At 56.0% G+C, this 12,556-nt stretch overlaps 1 protein-coding gene across 1 annotated transcript; it reads right to left on the reverse strand.

Annotated features, from left to right (window-relative positions):
• Positions 1–2,893: 2,893 nt before the first annotated feature.
• ECHS1 (enoyl-CoA hydratase, short chain 1) lies at positions 2,894–11,225 on the reverse strand. Its single transcript, XM_061162968.1, has 8 exons — positions 11,094–11,225; positions 9,792–9,989; positions 9,214–9,341; positions 8,293–8,392; positions 7,049–7,153; positions 6,480–6,599; positions 5,363–5,430; positions 2,894–3,569 (listed from the first exon to the last, which is right to left on the reverse strand). Exons 1-8 carry the CDS (start codon positions 11,179–11,181, stop codon positions 3,504–3,506), a joined length of 873 nt encoding a protein of 290 aa, XP_061018951.1. The 5' UTR covers positions 11,182–11,225; the 3' UTR covers positions 2,894–3,503.
• Between the last annotated feature and the right edge of the window lie 1,331 nt (positions 11,226–12,556).

Below are 12,556 nucleotides of genomic sequence, written 5' to 3' on the forward strand. Positions count from 1 at the left end.
GATGCTGGGAAAGAGTGAAGGCAGGTGGAAAAGGGGACGGCAGAGGATGAGACGGTTGGATGGCATCACCGACTCGATGGACATGAGTTTGAGAAAACTTGGTTTGGTGGTGCACAGGGAAGCATGGCGTGCTGCAGGCCACGGGGTCACAGAGTCAGACACGACTGTGCGACTGAACTGAACTGAACATGGTATCAGTCAAGAAAGCCATTCCTGCTTCTTTCTCTGGGGACCCCCTGCCCTATCTACTTACATCCCCTCAGCTCTGTGGGACAGGCCCCTCAGAGCTCTCTGAGAGGCCGTGTCCAGGGCTGAAGTCTTCGGCAAGTCTGCTGAATAAAGCCTAATTCTCAACATTTAGGTTGTGCACTCTTTTTAGTGGACAGGTGTGATTGTCTTCCCCAAACTGCAGTACCACCGCCATGCCGTATGTGACATGCCTCCCCTGAGAAGTGGGTGTGTCTCCTTTCTTGGACCAGGTGAACCTCTGTGACTGCCTCCAATAGAATGTGCTCTACAAGCTGCTGCCTGGCTTCTGGGGGCATGTCATAAAAGGCAGTATTCTTTCTCCCTTCAGAACACTTGCTTTGGTGTTAAAATCAAATAAATTTTGGGATAATTTGTTACACAGCACCAGCTAACTAATGCAGGTGGCTCCGGTGCCCAGCCGAGATGTCAACAAAAGTCCTGCTACACCACCCTTGGCCTTCCACCCTGTGTCTGCTCCATCCTACCCACCCCCCGACCCCCAATCCATGCACTTAGGATAGAGGGCAGACCCCAGTTCAGATGCCCATGCCTGCACCAGCTGGGTCATACCCTTGTTTTAGAACCTAGCACCTAATCCCACTGCCCAGCCTGCAGACTGGCTTTTGCTCAGGCCAGCCAGCTCTCAGCTCTTCCATGCTCGGGCCCCTCCTTACAGGGCTGCCTTGCTCACTTAAGGACTTATTGCTGCTGGCCCTGCAGGAAAGTCCAACTCAGAGCCTCAGGCTCTCCCCCCTGGGGACCCTGCCCTTCCACCTCATCCCTCAGTGGACCTCAGCCCTGGCTGTGGTGACGTGTCCAGAGGCCTGGCAGGTTCCGGGGAAGTACTGTATGTGAAAGAGGCAGAAGACCTGAAGACAACAGGTACCCCACAGCCATTGCTCGTCCCTGGGGAGCCTTGGTGGTCACAGCTGCCAGGGAGGTGGCCAGCAGGGCCCGCACACCAGCCACCCACAGCGGCCGACTGCACCCAGCACGACCAGGCTACTCCAAAGTCTTGAGTGGAGAGACTAGTAGTTAACATTCCCTGAAGCTTTTTTTTTTTAGTAGAAATATAGGAGGGAAAAGCCAAGTTTATGGATAGATGAGAAGGAAAGTTCTCAGCTTCAAAAGCCAATCACAACCCAAAACCAGTATGGGGCGGGAGGTCAATTAACTCCAGAGGGAGTGAGGGCTCTCAGGGCTTGGCGTCCCTGCCATCTGTCCAGGGTCTGCCTGCTGCCCTCTCTCCCACAGCAAAGCACGTGGTCACACATGGACAGTCCCGTCACTCCCAAGCCCAGGGCTAGCACACAACCCAAAGAGAAGGTTCTGTTCCCTGGGCCTGAGGGTAGACCCATCCCTGCCACGTTCTGAAACCCAAACAACTGTGTGGGTGCAGACCTTTGAGACACACAGAGACACTCATGTGTGGGCTCCACGTCCAGCCCTTCCTCAGCTTCCAGCTGATCCACTAGGACAAAGGACAAGGGTGCCTGTGGGCCTCAAACGGGCTCCTTCCAACTGGCCCCCAGCACTCGGGGCTCCATCAGTCTGAATCAAATCGATTATTTATTTGGCTGTGCTGGGTCTTAGTTGTGGCTTGCAGGATCTTCTCTGGAACTTTTTTATTTCAGTTGTAGCATGTGGGATCTAGTTGTCCGATCAGGGGCTGAACTCAGACCCCCTGCATTGGAAGCTCAGTCTCGGTCACTGGACCACCAGTGTAGTCCCACTTGGAATCAATTATGACGCGCCCTGACCATGTGTGGAAAATTAAACTAATGCATTTCCTTCCTCAATGGGAAGGTTTCCCCCTGCAGATACTTCTGTTGGGTCATTCTAAACGGTGCATCACTTGCACAAACCCTGGTTCACAGCTTTAGCACGTGGGTGCCCACATCTGTCACGGTGAGGACTGCCCGGCCGGGCCCAGCCTTCCGACCCCAGGGGAGCCTGATCTCATGGTCCCTTTGTGCCTGCTTCCTCTGCGAGGGCGACCCCATTATCCAGCACCTTCAACGACTTGCCCTGGTGCTCTGGTCCTATCTGCACAGCTGGGGGCGAGGCCCCACGAGAGCTGCTCTGCGACCCTGACAAGGAGGGACGAGGCTGCACCCCGGCCTGCCTGCTGCGTGTACTGTGAGGAGGGGCCGGAGAGGAGGCAGCGGTTCTGTTACACGACACGACCCTCACAGACGCGCTTGAGCCGAAGTGCAAGGGTTCACGCAGAGAATGTTTGTTGCACTGTCGTCACGACGGCTCTGACACAGGAACCTGGACATGGTCTCGACATCCTGAGCCACTTGAGTAAGCAGATCACAACGCACACACGTCATAAAACACTTCAGGGCCACTGAAAAGAACGCGAGTAGGAATCGTCTTCAGCCACAAAAAGTGGCTGTTGTCACTGTAAAGTTGTCACTGTTACAACCTGGGTGGACTTTGGAAATATTACATTCAACTCAGCAATAGAAAGAAAGTGGAATAAAGGTCCCCAGGATCCGGGGGTGGGAGGCCAGGTAGGGGCTTAAGGCGATGAGGCGTACAACTATGATGTTGAGGCGTAGTTTCTGTTCGGGGCGATGAAACCGCATGGAGATCGATGAAAACACTGTGAAGGCACGCTGCGAGGTACATCCAAAAGTGGAAAAAACAGCAAGTTTTCTGTTATCTATTTTACAATGAAAAGAATCACAGTCATGAAGAACAGGGTGCATCTGTGCGAAAGAAGCAGAAATGTGGAGAACCATTTTCATACAAAGAAAACCGAGTTTCACACATTGAGCGCGTGGGCACAGAAAATCCTAAGAGCCATGAAGCTGTGAAGAGAAGTCACCCTCGGATGAGGATGGGAGCACTTCGCGGACTTTGTTCTGTTTGAATGTTGTTGCTTAGAATGACAGACAAAAGTGTTTAAAAAGTGATAGAACTCTCAAGAATAGAAATAACCAAAAAAATGCCTAATGTGACCTGAAGTCTGTCAGTCAAGAGCATGTCCCTTTAGAGACCCAGCAGCAAGGCCTTCACTCTGAGTGGCCATGTCCACCACTGCAAACGACACAGTGGCCAAGCCGGGGCCCCGTGACCACTGGGTGAAGGCCATCTGCCCCCCAGCAGGCTGGGAGCCCACACCACCCTGCAGACCCCGAGAGAAGCCATGTGTCACCAACACTGCGCACGAGACAGAAGCGTTGATCAGCTTCTGAAGCTGCTCGTCCTCCTAGAAAGGGGGCCGAGGTAGAGGCGGCCGGCTGTCACTGGTCTTTGAAGTTGGCCTTTCTCTTCTCCACAAACGCGGCCATCCCTTCCTTCCGGTCTTCCTGTGGGGAGAAGCAGCAGGGGTGGACGGTGACTTTTCCCGAGCCCAGGCCTGCTCACTGCCTGCCGGCTCCTCCCACCCACAGCTGTCCACACCCACGGGTTCTGTGGTGGGATCACCTCAAGGGTGAATGACCCAACTCCCTGAGCAGCGAGGGTGGGCCCGGAAATGGGTATTTTCACAGTAAACACCCCTGCCCTGCCGTGGTGACCATCATTCTGTCATCCACTAACCTTCGAGTGAAACAAACCCTCATCTACAGAGAACCTCAGGTGCATGTACTCGTTCACCAAATCATGACCTGGATCTAGTGTGACCTGTGTCACGTGGTGTCCTGAGGGTGAGGAAGCAAGACACAAGGAAAAGCTCTACCTCAGCCCTCCTTCCTCACACACGCACTGACACACACGCACACACACACGTACTCGCAACACATGAACACTCACACCACATGCATGCACTCACACACAAGAGTACACATGCAATACTCACACACGCACTCACATGCAATACCACATACATGCACTCACACATGTACTAACACACGAATACACTCATGTGCACACATATGCACTCACACCACACGAATACACTCATACCACATGCATGCACTCACACATAAGTGCACACAGGCATGTACTCACACATGCACACATGCACTCACACCACATGCACTCACAGTACACGCATGCACTCACATATAAGTGCACACACATGTACTCACAGCATACACATGCACCCCCACACAAGTGCACACACGTACTCACACGTGCACACAGTGCATTCACAGTACACACATGCACTCACACCACACACATGCACGCACACACGCATGCACACATGCACTCACAACACATGAATACTCATACCACATGCATGCACTCACACATAAGTGCGAAAAGGCATGTACTCACATATGCACATATGCACTCATACCACATGCATGTACTCATACAACACACTCACACGACACACATGCACCCCCACACAAGTGCACACACATGTACTCACACACGTGCACACAATGCACTCATAGTTCATGCATGCAATCACACCATACACATGCACTCACATGTGCACATACACATGTACACACACATATCTGCACTTCCTCAAGAACCAAAGTCATTTTAATCTTTCTTTTACGAAACACCTATATATGACTTCCAGATAGTAAGAAACAAATTTTAGTGACTATTACAGAAATGACTTCCTTCAAGTTACTGGCAGATACCCTGGGAAATAATGTGCCAAGGCTTCAAATTACAGTGTTAAAATACATTTGATCCCCATTCCAAGTAACTGGAACGATCTACGAAAATTATGGGTAAATAGATTGCCTTTTAAATACAGGAACTGCTATTTAAGTGTGCGGTTCCTAAGATCTTCTGTAATAAGAAATAACTGTAAAAGTTTTTGTACTTTTGAACTTCCACACACTGTGCTGTGTGCTATTTGCTCAGTCGTGTCTGGCTCTGTGCGACCCCGTGGACTATAGCCCGCCAGGCTCCTCTGTCCTTGGGCTTCTCCAGGCAAGAATGCTGGAGTGGGTTGCCATGCCCTCCTCCAGGGGATCTTCCCGACCCAGGGATTGAAGCCAGGTCTCCCGCACTGCAGGTGGATTCTTTACGGTATGAGCCACCAGGGAAGCCCCATTTATTTGCAAACATCACTGCCCAGCTACAGGAAGGCTATGAGTTCTGACCAGAGAGAAATGGTGATAAAATCTACAATCAAATTCCAGAACTTCCACGGCTGGACCATGTGATTCCCCACGTGAATAAGGCTACTCACAGTGGCAAAAGTTGAGTAGAAGAGCTTCTTCTCCAATTTAACGCCCTCTGCTAATGTCATTTCAAAAGCTGAAAAAGAAAACCCTGCAGTGAGGACCTGAGACACAGACGTGGGAGCACAGAACTTTTTGCAGAGGCAGGAACCAGCCCGGGGACCGAGGTGTGCTTTGATGTCATGGGATTGAAGTGCAGCCTCCCTCTCCAGGTGTCGCCCCGGCTGCGGCCCAGTGAGCAGCTGCTCCCGGGCTCCGTGGGCCTGTGTGGGGGCCGGCGTGACCGGTGTGGAAGGCGGGTTGGAAAAAACTGTCCAGTCACGAGGGGGCTGAGGAAGCCCAGAACGCGGACTCTAGAAGCACGACAAAGAAGTTAAGGACGACACTGAAAACAGAGCTGTGGGCAGAACGGAGCGAGGCCCAACTACGTCTGCAGCAGAGGCGAGGGGGCGCGAGGCTCGTGGAAGCTTCCACGGCAGCCCCTGCAGCCAGGCCCCGTGACCAGCGCCAGGTGATGACAGGCGCCCCGGGCCTCGCTGCGCACCCCTGCCGTGCACGCTCCACGCACTGAAGGCTGAGCCTGGGGAGCAGAGGCAGGGTCGGGGCAGCACGGCCCTCCAGGGCCACTCCCTGCCCTCACAGGCGGCACAAGCAAAGGGTCAGCCTCGCTCCATGCTGAGAAGAAATCGCTGTGTTAACACCCAAGCGATTCTCAAGAGGGGTGGTCAGAGCTGCTCTGCTGGCCAAGAGTGGCCACTGAGCCCAGACCCACAGCCGGGAGGGTGGAACTGCCCCCGGCTCACCCCCAGACGGTCAGGAGTGGCTGCGGCAGAGAGGAACCTCTTCCTCCCAGGTTCTGCAGGGGACCCTCCCGGGCTGCCTCTGCTCGCCAGCACTGGCCCCCAGGCTGGCCCAGTTCTCAGGCCCTGCTTCCAAGGGGAGCTCAGACCAGTTCAACAGAATTTGTGAGCAAGCAACTAGAATCTAGAATGCTATGTAGAGCCAAAATCGAAATACTGAGAAATCTAACAATTTTTGTCCAGATTAATTAAGACGCACAATTCAGACCCAAAATTGTCAAGCCTCGCAACCACTCCTGTGCGGCCGCTCCACCCTCTTCCCTACCTGCGTTCACTGATTCTTTGGCCATTGCTGTCACAATTTTAGAGTTGCTGGCAATTTTTTCTGCACATTGGATTGCTTCTTCAACCACTGTCTCAACAGGAAAAATTTTGCTTACAAGACCTACAACACAAAAAGGTAAACAACACATGGAAACAGCTGGTTCTAGTGCTCTGTCACAGCGTGGCCCTCCAACAGAGACACAGGAAAGGATCCAGTGTCCCCTGGTGGGGCCGCCACCCTCGGCTGCGGAGATCATGGGGATCTTACAGGCAAAGGTCACTGAGGGGCCGGGAGAGGGCCTGCCTGCAGGGGGTCTTGGAGACCCCCCACTGTTCACGTTGGTTCTGAGAAGTGGGATGGTTTCACTGTTAGTCTTTAATTCACGAGGACATTTGAGTCACTCTGTTGTGCATGGTGGTATTTCAAACAGACACAGGCAGGGAGCATCCTGGACTCGTAGGATGCCGGAAAGCTCTGTGCTGATCACTGTGGGAATCCCTGGGTGAGGGCCTCCCCTCTCCACTCAGCTTCCCAAGGGGGCAACTCCACGGGGCGGCTCCAGCCTGTACCTGCTTGCTTGGCATCCTGGGCTGAGATCCGGTCACCAGTGAGGACCATCTCCATGGCCAGTGACTTTCCGACGGCACGGGTCAGTCTCTGGGTGCCGCCTGCACCTGCAGGGGCAGAGGGCTGCTGGGCGTGCCGCTCTGTGGCCAAGAAGCCACAGACACGCTGCTGGCAAGTGTCTAGGGCCTGAAGACCTACAGCACGGCTGGGGGGTGGGCAGAACTGGGGGACCCAGACACCACAAGGGAAGCTCCTTCCCACACTCAGGCCCCTGCCTCGTGCCCTGGGCCCCCTGTGCCAGCGCCTCTCGTGCAGGAGTCAGACTCTGGATGGATGCGTGGAGCTTGCAGACCCTGACCTGACCCACCCTGGAGGGCAGCTGGGGGCGGCCTCCTATCACAATCGGCTCTGCTCCCGGACTGGGACGTGGGCAAGGCTCCTGCCTCTCGGGCCTGGGGACGTGCTCCTCTCTCCTGGGATCTTCGGGTGTCTAGCCCCACGTGGACTTCGCCTCCACAGGCCCTGCTCCCCTTCCCGCCCACTCAACAGCCTCTGACTGGAAAGACTGGTCTGCCCATTCACCTGCCCACAGTGAACCCCAGGGCTGCCAGGGCGAGGCAAGCGGCCACCTGAGGGAGGTGCCCATGGTCCAGCAGACTCAGGCACTACCTCAACGTGGTGGGGACCTTGGGCACTGGGACAGGAAAAGTCTGGCAGTCACCCTCAGCTGACCCCATGCAGCTCACTGCCTGGCCTGGCTGAGACCCTGGACTCCAGGCTCTACACCCGGGTAGACACTTTGTGGGGACACAGCCTGTGGCTCTCGTCAGGTGGGCCGAGGGGCAGAGGCACCGCTGTTGGCCCACTGCTCCCACTGCCCGCCCCGTGGGGGAAGCGATTCCCTGCTCTGAACCTGCTGAGGCCACAGGTCTCGCTCTGGCCATTGAAACGGGAGCCCTCAGCGCTGGCCCATGGTCACCATGTTTTCTTCTCTGAGCTGCTGACCTACAAGGACCCACCATGGATGCGGCTCAGCAGCAAGAGTCACTGCGGTCGGAAGCCAGTATGTGGCCTGCCCAGAGGAGCCGGCAGGGCTCCAGGCCCCCATGCCCCGCCCCGCGCAGACGGTAGTGCAGCCAGGCTCACACTACAGCCTCACTGTTTGTCTGACGCTGAGACAGCCCAGATGCCCGGCAGAGGGCAGATTTGGGCTGATTACTTGAAGAGCTGACGCTAGAGCCTTTACCTGGGATGGTTCCTATTAGAATCTCTGGCTGCCCAAACTGGGCTTTCTCTCCAGCATAAATGATGTCACACATCATAGCAAGTTCACAGCCACCACCAAGCTGCAAAACAAGAGGCAATGCAAGAGGACCCCAGTTAAAAATCACTCTATTTGCTCATTTAAATCTTCTATTAAAAGGAACGTGGTCTGGGGTACAGTAGACGTCAACACAGAGGTGGCAAGTTAGGTAACTGTTTCCATAAATTACGTACACAGTTGATTCTGCCAAGCTTTCTGGCAAGGGCCAGACAGCAAATGCTTTTGGCCTTGCATGTCCTACAGTGTCTGTCGTGGCCACTCCACTCGGCTGGGGGAGCTCAAAGGCAGCCAAGAGAGGGGAGAACTGAGAGGCCGCTGTGTTTCAATACACTCTGCCCACTGACCTGCTCACCCCAAGGAAGCTTTACTAAGGAATTGTGAGTTGAAAGGTCCTTCTCACTTCTGTACAGGCCACAACCAGCCCCAGAACTTCTGAACCTTCCAGGCGCTTACAGGAGACCCCGACGCACCAAACGGGGCACCCAGAGCTTTCAACAGTAGCAGAAGGAGTTAAGTCATAATGCAGTGCAGGTTGGAAAGTCATCAAAACTGCACAGGAAGCCAACACATGTGCCCTTAACCTTGCAGAGGGGGAAGGCGGCTCCTGGGGAGTCTTAGGGACCATGCTGAAGACTAGGGGGCTTTACTAACAGGGGAATCCAAAGGCCAACAGCTGAACCGCCTCCCACAGAGCAGATGCTAAATGCCCTTTACAGGTCTTGGTTCTTTTGCATCACTGAGAACAAGACACAGCCTCCTCCAAATAAAAACTGGTCTTACTGCACAGATACAGTTCCTTCAGGTGCTCTGAGTGCAAGGAGGCGCTGTGGGGGGAACACTCACGGCATAGCCATTGACAGCAGCTATGATTGGCTTCTTGACACGCGTGAGTCGGTCCCAGTGGCTCAAAAACCCACCAGAGTAACAGTCCTGGAACGTGTGGCTCTGCATTTCCTTGATGTCGGCTCCAGCTGGGTGGTGGGAAATGATGTTCCAGTTACCAGAGGGCCCACATCAACAGGCAGCTGCTGAGTGTCCCAAGGGTAAGCACTGGGGCTTTGGGAAAGCCCACATGGACACACAGCTGGGCTGGGGGCACGGTGCAACACTGAGCGATACGAGGTGACAGAAGTAACGCAGAGGGATGTGGGCAGGGGACTCAGAGAAAGTTGGGCTCACTCACTAGTCCCTCTCACCTGAGACCTGCCTGCCTGTGAGCAGGTTAATTTTGCTGGCAGAGCGTGCTCAACATTAAACACCAGAGAGGTCCCTCCAAGCAGCTCAGGGTTTGGTCTACCTTATGTAAATAAATCCCCAGGCTGCAGAACTTGCCTGATGCCTTCATGGAGGTGTAAGGCTGCCTGCCACGCCACAGGTGTGATTACATACCTGGTGGCCGGCCACCATGCTGCCCAGCTCACCTGCAAACGCCTTCTCCCCGCCTGTGAGGACAATGGCCCCCACGGCTGGGTCTTCCTCGAAGGCCTGCAGTGCCTGGTTGAGCTCCGTAATCAGGCCATTGCAGAGCGCATTGAGGGCCTTGGGGCGGTTCAGCTGGATCAACCCCACGTTGCTGTTCTTTCCCTTCTTTGCTGTGATGATGTACTCAAAGGCTGCACCTGGGAAGAAAAGGGAAAGCAGGATTTCCACTAACAGAGGCATCAAACTGGGGGATGTATTCTGTCACTGGACAGGGTGACCCTGACACCTGAGGGCCCTGCTCAGTCCCTGGTGCTGCAGCTCACACTGCAGGGCTCTCTGCTTTCACAGATGTTGGAATGTTTCCTCAAATTAAGACAGCCCCAGCAATGACCAGCGGCGTTCCCTTCTGAATGTCTTGGCTGGCATCTCCCAGAACCTGTGCTGGAGATGCCTGGGATCTTGTAGAAACAAGAAATGAGGAAACTCCCTCTTTAAACAGATGCCAACTGGGTGAAGTGCACACAGGCAAAGGGCAACTGCCCTAGGAGGGGCAGCCTGCTCAGGGAGCCAGAATGACCTCGGGCGGGAGGGGGGTGGGGGGGGGGGAGCTTAACCAAGGCAGCTGCTTCCTTGAACGGGGTACCTATCCGGTGGGCTTGCTGGGGAGTGACTGAAATCACCCATGTGTAGGCAGCATCCCCCACACCCCGTATACAAGACCAAAAAAGACTGCTGGGTACAGGCCAGGATGTACGAGCAGGTGGTCAAAAGGAACTCAGGTAACATGAACGCCAGTTAACAGCTAGGTTAAGTGGACACATAGGTGAAGGAAGAGGCTCTAGAGATTCGTTCCCAGAGATGTGGCCAAGAGTTCCTGGGAAATACGGGGTGGTGAAGGGGCGGGGGGGGGGGGGGGTGGGAGGGGGGTGCCCGGCTGGCTGGGGGTGGGGCAGGCAGAACCTGAAGGGAGAAGCAGTGGATCTGGGGAGGCTGGGCAGGAGGCACCACAGGACAGCACGCGCGACCCCTTCTAATTGCAGATGCCGGAACCGCGCGTCCTCTTAGTCTGAGGGCTTTCACACCAAATGCTGAAGTGGCCAGAGGTCTTGGCACTCAGCCCCGAGAACCCGGGGTCGAGACGCTAGTGATCCCAGGGCTCCGCGCGCTCAGGAAGGAGGTGCTGGGCGGGGACGTCAGGCTGGACGCTCCCCGGGCAGGAGCGCGGTGCGGCCCAGGGGTCCCCGCCCAGGAAGAGGCCCTGCGACCCCAACCACGGCCCGCCCCCGCGGCCCCGCACTCACTCGAGGCGAAGGAGCGCTGTACCGGGCAGCAGAGCCAGGGCCGCAGCGGGGCGCGGACGCGGGGCAGCAGGGCACGTACGGCGGCCATGGCGCTCGCGTGGACGACTGTCCCCTCCGCCCGCCCGCGCTGAGGGCCCGCCCCCGCGGAGCCGCCCCCCGGCCGCGCCAGTCAGCGCCCGCCGCGCCCACCGGCCGGGGCCGCGAGACCAAGCATGTATCGCGAGACCACGCCAGGCGGCGGAAGTGGGCGGGGCGACGGCCTGCGGTTTCGGGAGGAGGGGGCAGAAGGAGGGGCGGGGGCGGCACAGGGCTGGGCCAAGGGTTTGGAGTTCGGGTCCTGGTCGTTCTGCCGCCTGTGCTGCCCCAAGCTGTAGGAACTGTTGACTGAAAAAGTGCACAATGTGAGAGTTTCAAGTTAAGTTTTATTTGGGGCAAAATGAGGACTGCAGCTGGGGGAGACTGTACCTCAGACAGCTCGGAGGAATTGTTCAAAGGGGCAGCGCTGCTGCTGCTGCGTCGCTCAGCCGCGTCCGACTCTTCGCGACCCCGTGGACCGCAGCCCTCCAGGCCCCTCCGTCCGTGGGGGTTTCCAGGCCCGAGGGCTGGAGTGGGGGGCCACTGCCTTCTCCGAAAGAGGCAGTGGGGGAGGGTCAGTATATGAGATTTTGGTGCACGGGGAGGTCACTGCAATCAAGTGCTTACTTTACAAAAGGTTTTCTGTGAGTCATGAGGAGCCAGGGTGAAGGGTGAATGTCACGGTGAAGGGATTTAGTGCTTTTCTAGATACCAAGAGATGGAAGGACTGGGGTCATGGAATAAGTTTCTGAAAATATCTGTCTAAAGAGCTCTTACACCAGTTTCCCTGGAGCACAGAGTGCCTCACTCTCCACCCTGAATGAAGGTCGGCAACTACAGTAGCACAGGGTTGGATCTCCACAGACGCAGATGGCAAACACCCTTGTTGTTGTTCAGTCGCTGGCAAATGCTCTTGGCAAGTGCCCATTGGCAGTTGACAGAAGTAGCCCAGAAGATCTGAGACCAGACGCTCCAGGGCTAGCTGAGCTGTGGGGGTGGAAACTTGCGTGGCCTGCTCACTGCCGGCTCCCAAGCCTGGGGCCTGACCACGCACAGCTGGCTGGGACACCCAAGTGCCAAGAGGGACCTCCAGGAGCTCGCGAGAGTGCACCAGTCCACCGGTCCATGGTGCTGGCCTGCAGGGCTCTTGGTGGAGCTGTCTGCCGGCCTACACTACCTCGGTCTTCTCTACTCTAGGCGCAGCCGTGCCCTTGACCTTTGGCCCTTCCTGCTGTGTCTCAGGCTGCAGGACAGGCAGGGTGTACCCACTCTTGAGTGACTGGACCTCGAGAACCACAGCTGGGTCCTGGACTCTGAACTAGAGGCAGTGGCTTTCTAGCCAAACCTGCCTGTGGACTCCCTGGAGCTGGGCAGCCCTACCTGTGGCC

The sequence above is a fragment of the Dama dama genome, chromosome 15 (genome assembly GCF_033118175.1).
Source record: "Dama dama isolate Ldn47 chromosome 15, ASM3311817v1, whole genome shotgun sequence".
NCBI lineage: Eukaryota > Metazoa > Chordata > Mammalia > Artiodactyla > Cervidae > Dama > Dama dama.

Excerpts from the sequence above, each read along its gene's own strand:
- ECHS1 (XM_061162968.1), bottom strand. The coding sequence starts at position 11,181 with ATGGCCGCCGTACGTGCCCTGCTGCCCCGCGTCCGCGCCCCGCTGCGG. Across the intron at positions 6,600-7,048 it reads CCAGGATGCCAAGCAAGCAG|GTCTTGTAAGCAAAATTTTT; the intron begins GTACAGGCTGGA and ends TTTGTGTTGTAG. Across the intron at positions 3,570-5,362 it reads TCTACTCAACTTTTGCCACT|GAAGACCGGAAGGAAGGGAT; the intron begins GTGAGTAGCCTT and ends TTCTCCCCACAG.